At 45.6% G+C, this 13,214-nt stretch overlaps 1 protein-coding gene across 1 annotated transcript in view; it reads left to right on the top strand.

Annotated features, from left to right (window-relative positions):
- The first annotated feature begins 7,910 nt into the window (after window positions 1-7,910).
- LOC115917657 (alpha-2-macroglobulin-like) overlaps window positions 7,911-13,214 on the top strand; it is a 35,978-nt gene continuing 30,674 nt past the window's right edge. Inside the window, exons 1-3 of the mRNA XM_030971871.1 lie at window positions 7,911-8,103; window positions 12,114-12,297; window positions 12,991-13,147. Coding sequence (XP_030827731.1) covers window positions 8,015-8,103; window positions 12,114-12,297; window positions 12,991-13,147 — 430 coding nt within the window. The 5' untranslated portion in view covers window positions 7,911-8,014. The remainder of the gene's footprint in view (window positions 8,104-12,113; window positions 12,298-12,990; window positions 13,148-13,214) is intronic.

Raw genomic sequence — 13,214 nt, forward strand, 5'->3', positions numbered from 1 at the left:
TAGAGGAGGTCAGGTCTGCATCCTGCTCAGCACAGCAGTTCTGCTGGCTGCTGTCTCATGAGCAGTTTCTCAGGAGTCCAGGCACAGCTTGCTGCAAGACCTTGGTCCAGCTTTTGTCTGTTTCACACAGAAAGAACTGACTACACTGTATCTCGAAAAAAGGCTTGTGTTTTGTAACTTGCAACTCTTGGTTCTCACTGAGGTTATTTTCTTTTGGATTTTCACCTGCAGGAGCATCATAAATGTTGAAGTGGTCAAGAACCCTATTTTCTTCTGTCATGAAGTCCTGGAAAAAGCCATTGCATCACAGTGGGACTTAGGAATCACAGTGGGACTCCGTGAGATTGATTGAGCTAGTGTCTGGCTCTGTTTCCTTTCACAGCACATCTCTCCAGCTCTGTAGCATAATCATGTATATCTTTCCACCAATAAACTTCCCTTTTACATTGGGCATTGGCTTTTTTTCAGTGTTGCACAACAGGCATGTTGATGATAGCCCACATGCCATGACTGCTGGCTGGGGGAGGATGAGGAGAAGAACACACTTGTCCTGCCTGCAGCACTCTGCCTCGTCCCTCAGCTACAGCTGATAACCCCTGGCCACTCCTGCAATGCACATGGTGTTCAGTCCCCCCACATCCAGAGATGGCACCCACTGCTCATGGCTGCTGGACAGCCCCTCACCTTTCCCCAGGCCAGTGACAGCACTGCCTTTGCCCCTCTGGCTTAAGAGTAAGGGTTTGGGTGAGAACATCACGGAGTGACTGCATCAGGCCCAACAGGGAACGGGGTGAGGAAAGGGGCAGCTTGCAGTCCAGACCTGTGAGTGCCTGGACCCACATCCTCCATCTCACCCTGCCAGGCCCTCCAAGTCTGGACAGAGTTTGTCCAAACCAGTCCAGGATGGATCATGGCAGGAGCCACCAGCAGCGACCCTCCCCGTTTTCCAGCACCTCTGCTCATCCCCTCCTTCATCACGCCTGGAGCCCTGGTGGTTCCTGCAAACACTAACACTCTAGCAGAGCAGCATCGGGAGGGCTGGGGGAAGAAACATGGATGCTGCTCCTCCTTCCCGGGGCAGCAGCGGCGCCGGCAGCCCTCGCCCATCCCGGGGGTTCCCGGGCCGCGGGTCCCCGCTCCGCTCCGCGCACCCCGGCACCGGGGATGGAGCCGGGGGACAACATTCCTGCTGCCGCAGGGCCCCAGCAGGAATTTAAGTGCAAACTGCTCAGGTGCCGAGGGCTAACATCCAGCCGAGGGCTAGGATGTGTTTCGACAGGATCCATTCCACCAGGAGATTTGCTAATGGCTGCGTGCGGGTTTGCTTTTTTTTCCCGGTGAAAATTAATCATCAGGCCAACGGAGGATATTCCTCTCCCCAAAATATTTTTTTTTTTCTCTCAAAGTGCACTAAAAAATTTGATTTTTAGTACTCCATAGGGCTTGCCATGCAGGGTATGCATGATACTGATATTATAAAAAGCCACTTTCTTAAGTTCCACAGACCAGGAATTTGTGGGACATTAAATGGGTTTGGATACATTTCTGATCTCCATGCAGAATGTCAAAATTAAAACATCACTGGCAGCAGGAGGAAAAGGAGGAAAGCAAGAAAGGCTGTGAATTTTGCATTCCTGACACAGCCCACATTATAGCAACTGACTTGATTTACATGAGCATCAGGCTGGACTAAAGCAAGAGAAATCAATACTTATGGTAACAAGGTTGAAAAGGAGAGCAGACTGAGTGGATGTGAAGACAGGGTGTATATCTTCCTGAGGAATGTAAGGCCAATTAAGTTAAGGCTTCAGCATCTCACATGGAACTCATAAAAATCTCCTCAGGTCTGGCTAAATATGTTATTCTGTTCTGCTGAACATAGTTTCCTGGGAAGAAGCAAGGTCCTGGGAAAAAAAAATAAAGCGCATTTTTATCATACTTTTGAAATCTTATCTTCCTGTTAGGTCAAACCTGCCTATTAAAACATGAAATACTCATTTCCCACTGCACTCTCTTCCTTTGCATACTGAAAATGTAATGTTTGTTGCCCAATTTTATCCTTCAGCTCAAACATATAATTGCTCATTGCAGTCAGATCTAATAAATATCCCATGCTCACACTCTCCCTCCAGATTTTTACATCTAGATCATGTCTCCCTGTCTTCCACTCCCACAGGGAACAGCAATATTTTTTAAAACATATTCCAACACCTCCAAGGTGTCTGGAACCTTGCTGTCATGTTTCAGCTCTAGGTTTTGTGCCACACACCTGAAACTGAAGCAAGTATATTAATTGTGGGCTGAATGAGCCAGGGACACCCACCAGCCTGAATGTCTTCCTCTGCCATCTGATAATCCTGAGGTGCCAGGGATCTGGGGAGTGTTCCGGGCCTCAGAGGGTAGAATTACTGTAATTTTTTAGACATATAGACTAAGCAAACTGTGTTGTCCAAGTGTGATAAAATCAGGCTCACTGGCCCAAGAGCTGCTATGAGGTACCATACTGCTGCCAACTCAAAGGCACATGCACTGGCTTTCTGTGCTTGGTATTGCACATCTCACTTTAAAAAAGCTGAAACTGTTGTGCAGGATATTGGACTGGGTCAGCAACACTACAATAAATGGGAAACTCCCAGCTTCACTGTGGGTGTCTGCCAGTGTCCTTGTACCTGCTGTAGATGTCCTATGTGTCCATGCATGGCTCTGCTAGAAGTACATTAAAAGCTGTTCTGAAATGCAATTTTTATTGATAAAAAGTGTTAATGAAGTATAATCACGTCACAGTGTCTTTTACTGAAGTGCTCTGTCAAGCTTACTTCCCTTTTGTGTTATGTAATTCTTTGTAGAGTTTAATTGCACCGTGGGAATTGATTTGCTGCTCATGTGGAGCCCACACTCAAGGATCTGAAAAAGGCTGATGTTATGGCCTAATTAAGAAGAAGAACCCTAACGACCATACCTACTTTGAAAAGTGAACATAAATGCTTTTACAGTAGAAGATGAGTGTCATCCATAGTGCAGGCAGTAGGATGCAAAATCTAGGGAAAAAATGGGTCTCTCCAGAGAAATAAGTTCTAGTGTAGAAGCATTCTCTTGCTTTGGCCCCTCAAATGCTTAGCTAGTGTCAGACAAAGGAGTCCTCAGTTCTGGGAGTTTGGTTGCTCCATCTTTTGACTCAAACCCTCTGTGATCCCCTCAGTGTCACAGGCAATAGTGCCAAGCTATTAGACAACATAAGCTGCAGCAAGACCTCACCTGTATGATTTAGCTGTTCAGGTCTTCTTCTCAGCACCTGCATCAAATGTGGAGTGTGAGTAATGGCCAACCAATTCAATGATCAGAGAAGGCCAGAAATGTGTCAGAAGACCCTTCAACCAACAAATGACAATGTCAAATTTCTCTGAGGAAGCAACTCAGCTTTGTTCTCTGATTATTTCTTTGTTGAGTCATTTGTACCTGGTGGACAATTAGGGAGGTAGGGCTTTGTCTGCACTGAAGTGTCCCCCATCATCTGATTCATCAGCTAGGTGACACAGAATTGTGGTCACATCTCTGGCACCACTGACTGTGAAACCCCAAATGTCAGAGAATGACTTCCCGAGGAACATCACTCATACATTTGAATTTTTTTATTCAGAGCAACAATGAAAAGTTTCCTCAAGGATTTTTCAAGTGGAAAAGCAACACAGTGTAAGCTAATCCTGTAGCTCACAGCAAGAGAAAGCTTCTTTCTGCTTTACCTAGTAAAGGGTCACCTTTTGAGGGTCAAGAAAATCCTAAAAGCAAGGCATTACATTGAATACAGGACCTAATAGTCTCCTTCAAGGGAATGTCTCACTCTTCCCCTTTCTGATACTCCTTCAGCTCAGCACACTGATCTCCTTTCTGGCACACCACTGCTCCTGCTGGGCAAACCAGGATCTCCCCTAAGAACATGATTTGAGCAGGGCTTCTGCACCCCATGTTGTCACACTGTGTGTATATAACCTGTCAGATGGGAGATTTTAAAAAGTCCTGTTTGAGAGGGAAGAGAGACATATGAACCAGGCAGTCAAAGGCGAAGGGGATAAAAATCACCACTGGCTATGACAGGATTCCATGCATGCTGCTAAAGTGCTAACCTCACACATTTTTTCAGCCTCCTACCCTTTGACTCACTGCCCATAGGGAGGCTAAGGCTGGGTTATTACTGGAAGCAATTGCATAACTGTGCCAGATGTTTTCTGCTTCACTTCCCTCGAAGTGATAAGCTCTAGGTCCCACCAGTTCCCCTTGCTGTCCTTGCTCTCAAGGCAAGGTGTGTCCCCAAGGTGTGTGCCAAGGTGAAGCACATCTGGGAAGCCCTGTGCACTGACTGTGGGATGCACAGCTGGCTCTCCCTTCAGAGCCCATGGCTGCTCAGGAGATGTCTTGTCCTGTTCCCAGGACAGGCTCTGTAGCAGGACACTGTGTTGAAAAGGTTCCTGATAAATGGTGTGTTCTCCAGCTGTGTTACACTGCTCATACACCTTCCCCCGACTGAAATATCAGCTCTGCCCTGCCTAGCAAGTTGGAACAGAACAAAGCAGAGGTGCAGGGGAAAGGATTAAATGTGACAATATCTGATTTCCTTGCCTCATGCTCCACTAGGACTTTCTTATTTGGTTTTCCTATAGCATCCTCTATCTCAAAATCCTGGACAAACACACGAGCTGAGCCCCAGCTCCTGTCTTCACTGGGAAAAGACTCATGTCTTGGGTATCAAAATTCTGGCTTAGCTGTAGCACAGAGAGCCCAATGGCCTTGCATCATGTCACCCAGCAGGGCAGGAACCGAGCTGAGCACAAAGCCCTTCCCCCTGGCCACCTCAGCTCCCACAGATGGCCCTGGGACAGAGGAGAGGAGCGAGAGCCCCTGCACACCTCTCAGCAGGTGGGTGTTGAACCAGGTGGGTACAGCATGGGTGCAGGGAGGCAACATTGGCACAGCCTTCTGCTGCCTTCTTCCAGCAGCCTGCCAGAGGGAGGCAGTGACTTGGAGTTTTACTGTTTTATAGCTAAGTGAACTTTAAATCTAAATGGGGGAAATCTCTGAAATGCCTACACACTATGAATATCAGGGGTTTTCTCTACACTGGCACTTCTGCTCATGGCCTTGTGCTATGAAGTATGGATGGTGTCTGGGGATGGATGTCTCACGGCACCTGTGGGTGCCTGTTCTGTTGTTACATAGCCCTTGGGAGAAACACTCTTTTTCCTTCCATGTGCTTATTGTTTCTCTGTATGAATCTTGGCCTATTTACCTTTGCTCCTGCCACTGTGCACCTCTGAGGAAAACCTGGCTCCAACACTGTTCAACCTGACTTGAACATAATCTCAGGGCCAGCAGAAGAACCTTCATGAGATGCCTGTACCTGAGGAGAGAGGTCGTCCGGACACTAACTTTACAGCTGAAGCTAAACAGAAAGTCTATATGCATTTAATATATCTTTTTATATGGTAAATTTTTATCTGAAGAGTCATAGGACTCAAAAAAAAGCATAATTGATTGACCTGAGTGCTGGTCAGAGACATATTTATAAATGTTTTTGCTTTTTCTACCCCCCTTCTTGGCAAAATTCTGAATACTACAAAAGCATAAATTAAAATAGCTTGTCATTTATTACTGCATCAGGGATTACCTTCAATTCTCTGTAATATCCAAAAATATCTGCTAACATGTGAGCAGTTTCCTGTTTACACACTTTAAAATTATTAGAGATCGTTCACTAGTTACCTTAGAGGGATTTTATAATGGGATTTCAACAATTTATCCTACTCTGTGTGTGCTGTGTACTGTAAGTATCAAACAGACACACTGTGGATTTCTCATGCCTGAGGGTAAATAACCTTGTTTATAGCCTTTTTTACAGCATACAGTATAAATTTCTTCTAAGGCAAGACCAAATTTATATATACTGCGGATGTTTGTTATAACATAGCTGAGAAAGACAGAAAACCACTAAATACCTTGTATATGGCTTACCCTACAGATGGCCACCTCACATCACGCAAAATATGGTCACAGGACCATTTATAAAATTCAGCTACCAATCTGGTTTGCAATTTAATCTACAAAGTGCATTAAAATGAAAATAATTCATTGATGGTTTTGCCATGCCTGAATTTAGTCATTTGTTCATATGACACCTCAGAAATATGAGTTATATTTGACAGCCCAGCTGTCCATGTCTGGGAAAGGCAGTTCATCTGCTGTCAGGCCCTTCTCTCAGGTTAAATTATTCAACAAGCAACTAAAGTGGATAATCTTTATTCATTCGGACATTTCCAGTTTCATTTGAAGTTTAGCTGATGAAACCGTTTTATGGTATTTAATTTCATTGTGTATCTTCCTGTTCCTGCTTGGTACAACTTGTAAAATGTTCATATTGTCTGAGGTTTTTTTAATAGATGACCTTCCCTTCACTGTAGTCTGTGAAACATTTTGTCTCCTATACAATGAGAAACCCCTTCTTATGTCTTTGGGAGTTGCTATTATTCCTATTGGTTTATCTAAGTACTTTTTCCTGTCATACTTTTTTGTCATACGAAATAAATTGCTTTGGGTTTGTTTGCTTTTGCTTTTTCTCAGGCTGCGAAAACTAATATCATAATTTGGATTTCCTTTAAAATAACAATACCGATGTTTGTGGGGTTTTTTTTCCCTGTAATATCTTTTCTGCCTTTAGCTGAACAGCTAATACAATTTGTTAACTGGAGCTGTTCATATAAGTCTTGGGTTTTACAGTGAGTTTTTCCTCACCTGTCACCACACAAAGCTGCTGGCATTAAGGAGAGACATTCCTTTGCTAGAGCTGCTGGTTTCCAACAGGAGTTCTTAGGTGAAAGTGCATGGACCACCTTAGGCATGATACCAGTGTCTTCAAGAAATGTTTCCACAGCTTTTTCTTTTCACACATGCCTGTTCTTCAAAGCCAAAAGTTAAAGTTCACTTTATTGCTTGGCTTTGGCCTTGAGGGTTGAGCATTGTGCTACATCCTTGAGGAGACTGAACAGGATCATATTAGAGAAACAAGTGTCTTTCTTGGGATTATTTACCTTTGGTGGCAGAGGTACCAAACCTTCTTTAAGACTTCTGGAACAGACAAAGATTCCCACATATACAAGTGTTGTGAAAGTACAGAGAGTATTTGCACCCAACTACAGACACCTTTTCTTCCTACAATTGCAGTCAGCAGCAAGCCACTCTGCTTTTGGACAATTGGCAGTCACCTACAAAGCTAAAAAATAGAAACTGAAAAGAAATCAGAGGAAACTATACCAGAATTGGGCTAAAGTGATTAAAATTACACAGCTCAATATCTTATTTTGTTTTCAAGGGAAAATGTGTTTTCTACAGTGATATAAACTTGGAGATGTAGGACACATCAAATTTTTGTGTCATCTTTGCCAGGCAAAGCAGTGAGGACTGTAAGACTTGGAGGAAACTTTGCAGAATGAGACATGCTGTGACTGGAATTCATCAATATTCATGATGGCCCATATTAACTTATTAATTTCACCTTCTGTGTCAGTCATTCCAACTCAAAACAATATATTTTAAAGTGCTGATGAAGAGGAACTGTGAAGGAAATATTGTGGAAATTTAAATCAGATTGCTGTGATTGGATGCTGCCCACAGGGAATATTACCATGTGCTGAACACAGTTCACATCCCCAACACTGTGGATTTCTGATGGGCTAAGGAAAACAGGGTATGAATCATTCAAAGGTTTCTAATATAAGCATTACCCAAATAAATACCCTTCCCCCACTTTCAGAGCCTCTGGCCAAATACTGTCCCTCTGTTCCAGCTCCTCCTTGCTGCCTCTCCCTGTTTCCGGATGGGCCCTGGCCCCCAGCCCTTATCTCCTCCAGCCCCTGGGCTGTTTGCAGAGAGCAGCTATAAAGAGGCTGACAGAGCACGGAGTGGAGGGGAATTACAAGGTGCAGGAAAACAGCAGCACTGCTTGGCTCAGCACAACCTGCTCTGCACCATGGGGAAGGACAAGCTGCCCAGCAAACCAAACATCTTCCTCCTTCTTCTCTTCTTTCTTCCTGGAAATACTCCTCTCAACACAGAACCGTAAGCTACACGTGTGGAGGGGGGAGGGAGGTCTAAGTGCTCCCTTTTTCCTGCAATTTTCTTCCCACTAATAACCAAGCCCTGAGTTTCCTGCACAGCTCTGACAGTGCCCCCCGCTCCCATCCTGTAATCCCCCAGCTGTCCCGCCCTGGGACCCCTCCCCACCACTATCCCTGCCAGTGGCCTCCTTCCACCCTCCCCAAATCTCTGCCCACAGTGCCCGCAGTCCTGCCCTGATAGTCCAAACCTGGATCCTCTCAACACCTTTGCCCAAGTATGTTTCTGCCTCGAAACCTCTCAGGGCCTGGGATGTTGTGGGCGCGATGCCGGGATCCAGGTGCTTACCTTTCCCAAAGTGTCCTTGTTTCAATCACTGAGTTACTTCTCCCCATTCTCCTGTTGCTTTCCAAGCCAGTTCGTTCCCCTTTCTCCTGCCAGTTTGTTTCCCTTGGCAGCCTCAGATGTGCTTGTTCTCGGAGAGATCTGTGACCTAGATTCCCTTCCTGCGGCTCGGGGGCTGGTGCCAGCGCCCTCCCCGGACACCGCGCCAGGGCTGCGCTGCCCGGGAGCGCGGCTGCAGCCTGGGCTCTGCCGGGAGAGGGGCAGCCCGGCACAGCACGGGCAGGCTGGAGTCTGGCATGCCCACCCCAGCCTTGCCCACCGGACAGTGCTGCTCTGAAGCCTCTTGTCTGGGTGGGAGCAGCCCCTCTCTTCATAGCTTGGCTGCCGCTCCCCTTGCTGTGCTGACAGAGGCACGGCTCTCACCAGCACGGCTCCAGCGGTGCTTGCTGCAGAGATTTCATGCCCACGAGCACCGCCACAGCGCTGGCGGAGGGTGCAGCACTACTGCTGCCACTTGCTGTGTGGTCAGGGGTAAAGTTGCCACTGGGTCAGCCTGAAGGACCTTTGACTCATGCTGTACCATCAATCCCTCATTTGTCTGCCCTGTTTGAGTGCTTCTGGGGTGGATCAGCCAAGCAAGTCTGCTTTGGGGTCAGGCAGAGCTCTCTGGTCCTCCTGCAGTTATCTGATTTCCAAGTAATTAAGTAATCTTAATTCATTCTTGCCCAACATCAGGGGAAAGGGAATGAAACCATAATGCTCAGACCTGTGGGGAACATAGGACCATAGACTGGCCTGGGCTGGAAGGAACCTTAGAGATCGCTCAGTTCCAAACCCCCTGCCAAGGACAGGGGCACCTTTCTCTAGACCAGGTTGCTCAGAGCTCCACTCAACCTGGCTTTAAGCATCTCAAGATGGGGTATCCACAGCTTGACTGGGCAATCTGTGCCAGTGCCTCACCAGCCTCACAGTGAAGAAATGTTCTCCCTAATGTCTAATCTAAACCTACTCTCTTTCAGTTTGAATCCTTTCCCCTTGTCCTGTCCCTTGGCAATAGTCTCCCTCCATCTTTCTTGTAGGCTGCTTTTTGTCCCTTAACTGAGCCCCGTTCTGGGAGGGAAGAACAAAGAAAGGCTGAGAGGTGGGAGAGAGAGGGGTGTTGTTGGCATCCCCAGAAGGAGGACAGGAGCCCAGTAGGGAGGCAGTTCTGAGCAGTGAACTGCTAGGTAGCATAGGTACTTTTGCTGTGGGTGCAGGATAGATCAGATGCTGCATACAACACAGAAAGGAAGCAACCCTTGAACTGAAGAAAAAAAAATGAACTTCCAACCAAGACTTGCTCACTGTGCCCTATGCAAGTGGGGGTATCACTGATTTGGGCAGAAATAGCTGCTGCTGTTTCTGCTTCAGAGGTGACAAGCTGGACAGGAGACAAAATTAAGGCTCAGATTGCATATTACAAAAAAATATATTCATCAAGTTAGTGCAGCACCAGAACAGATGACCCAGACAGATGGTAGAAACTTCATCTATGGTGTCCTTCACAAAAGTCCTGTTCCAGGAGGGAAGGTGGGCTTAAAACATCCAGACATCCTTTGTAACCAAAATTTCAATGATTGTGGAAGAATGCAGCCAAAGGTATTTTTCTCCTACTCTGGTTGTGCATGTAAGCTGTTTTACAGTGCAGTGGACATGCTTGGAAGTACTCTGCGTTTGGTCATAAGTGTGAGGCCATAATGACGCTTTAATTGGCAGGTATTGATTTGGGCTGATGATGTTCAATGACTTCTTTGGCTGGGTGCTTGTTCTAGTAACCAGCTGAGAGTCAATACACCAACAGACATTAGTCCACCTTCAGCTACAGCGTTACCTTCTCTGTAGAGACAAACTCACCATTTTTGCCTCAGCCACCATCTCTAGGGTCTCCTATTCCTCCTTGATGTGTGCCTCTGTCAGAGTCACTGCCTCTCTCATCAGAACAGCTCATTGCATGCCGAGGTCTCTTTTGGCAGCCCAGATGCTTTTTGTCCTGGAATGTGTGTACATGGGTTTTGTGACCACAGTTGCTTAAAACACTCATGGTAATCTAATTCATCTGTCTCTTCTAAACAACACATCCCCAAACACCTAAAGAGAGGTCTATAAACAGCATGGTTTATATCTCTGTTTCAAAGGCAAGGAAGCCAGCCTAAGGGGAAGTTCTGCAAGTTGGCCAAAATTTCAGCAGAACAGTGAACAGGAAGAGAAATGAGGCCAAATTCCCCACAAACTAGGTCATGCTGTCCTTTCTGTAGACTGGATGTTATTGTCACGTTGCCAGTGCCACTGACAGGGGACAGGGGGGATGGCATTAGGGGAAGCAGCGTGGGCTGAAGCATTGGTAAGAAGGTTGTGGAAGAAAGGAAACACTGGAGAAAGCAGAGAGTCACAAGCTGTAACTCACTCTCTGGGAGGCTGGAGTTCCCTCCTTTCACAGCTTCTGCAGCAGCACTGGCTGAGCAGAGTTGCCAGCAGGCTCCTCGCTACACTTCACCACAGTGCTGCCTCACGGTGAAGGAAATGCAGGAGCTGCTGGGATCCCATTGCCTCCACAATAGCTTTAGGACTCCCCAGAAAGCTCAGAGCCCAGGAAAAAATGTAGCTCGGGATGGATGCATTTGTATTTGCCCTCTATTCCTTTCTGAACCCTTCCCAACAGTCTGTTACTAATTACTGATTGAGAATTTTCCAAGGCTGACCAACAGTGGTCAAGTCTGAGTGGTAGGAGCTCACTTCTTATATTCCCTTTATGAACAGTTCATTTGCTATTTTTCCTACTCAGTTCTATCATACAAAAAATCTTTTCCACAAATATCTAAGTCAATTTTTAGAATTTTCTTATCCTGCACAATCATGAGAGAATTGTACTTCCAAGATCATTTAGGTATGTACTGGAAAACAGGAGTCTCAACACAAACTCTGGAGGTTTTCACTGGTTCCTACCCCTTCTGCCCTATCTTTCAACCACTTAATCCAGGACAGAATTAATAATTTGATTTATTAGTAAAACGATCCCTTTTATTGAATGGCAGCTTAGTTTAAGGGTCCTCTGTGAGGGACATATCTCAAAGCTCTTTGAAGATGCAAGTACACTTGAGGTGCAATAAAACGCTACACCCCAAAATCCTTTGTGTGCTCATCTTAATAAGGTCCCAAACTGCAAGGACGCACATCTTTGCTCAGCATGTGAAGGATTTGGAAACCTGGATAGGCAAAGACTGGCGGAGTCAGACAAGTGGGTGGGTTTTTTCCTCAACTGTTTTTAGCTAATGCTTTTGAGTCTCAAAAGGAGATTGTGGAATATACAAAATTCAATTAACAGCCTGAAACCTTTCAAACCATCCTAACTCCCTGCTGTGAAGCCAAACAAAACATCCTTTGTAAAGCACTCTCCATTAGCATAGAAATTGTTCCTTCTACTGCAAGCATTTTCCTGCTTTTAGGCTAATTAGTTAGACCGTTTAATATGTATAAACCCAAAATAAAATGAATGCTCATGTTATATGCACTGCAATTCACAGGGATGGCAATGGATTAGGCATGCTGATTTGTTAATTTCCCTTCACTTATTACTGTTGCCTTAAAACCACTTCACATTTCTGATCTTTCTTGCTTCCCTCCCTTCACAGGCAGTACATGGTGCTGGTGCCCTTTCTGATCCAAACAAATTCTCATGAGAAAATCTGTGTTCAGCTGACCTACCTGAACGAGTCTGTGACCCTGAGTGCCACACTCGAGTACCTAGGGGAGAACAGGAGCTTGATTGATGATGTGGTGTCAGAGAAAGATGTGTTCACCTGCATCCCTTTCTCTGTGAGTATCTCATCCTCATGTGATGGTCTCTTGTGTTTATTGATGTGGGACACTAGATCCAAACAGTCCAGAAATGAGAAATAAGACACACTGCAACCAGAGACCCCTAAGCTAAGTCGAACAAAAGAATTAACTCAGTGTGGATGACTGACTGTGGCAGTCTTACCAGGACTGATTTTCCCCCCATTATCAAATTCTGTATCCCACATGATACTTCTCTGCATGCATGTGTTATAAAGTCTTTTGGAACTTTGACTGACAGAATGTGCCCCATATTTGTTTGCTATGAGTAAGCCTGAGATGAAAAATACCAGAGTGGACTGAAAACTGTAGAAGCTGGGGAATTGTTAAAGACAGTGAGGTCCATGAAATCATATGGCTGCTTCTGGAGCTTATTCCCAGTTTTTTACTGCAGAAGGTTGGTTGGTGAGTAATGTAAACAACAGGTTCCATACCCTAATTAATGAATCTGGGTTAATTTTCTTTTTGATAAATCATGTGATGGAATAAGATCAGGTTCAGTATTTCTCTAAGAAAAGTATATAAATGAAGGCAGCAGTTTTTTTCTTGCTCCCTGCACTGAGTCATTTTTGTCCCTTTAGGGAACTTTCTGACCCAGCTAGCACTTCTTCCTTCAGTGCTCAGTGCAATGGGGTGGATCAGTAAAGCAGTTATCCTCGTCATTCTCCTTAGCTCCCAAAATCCAATAGCACATCAGTGGCATTTCTCACTGTGACGGTGACAGGGGACACACTGCGCTTCAAGAGCCGCAAGTCAGTGCTGGTCAAGAATTCTGAGAGCTTGGTCTTCGTCCAGACAGACAAACCCATCTACAAGCCTGGACAGACAGGTACCGGGAATTGGGCTGGTATTGACTCTGACAGCAAAACATCTTAAGGGCTCCATTCTCCAGAGGT

The sequence above is a fragment of the Camarhynchus parvulus genome, chromosome 1 (genome assembly GCF_901933205.1).
Source record: "Camarhynchus parvulus chromosome 1, STF_HiC, whole genome shotgun sequence".
Classification (NCBI taxonomy): Eukaryota; Metazoa; Chordata; class Aves; order Passeriformes; family Thraupidae; genus Camarhynchus; species Camarhynchus parvulus.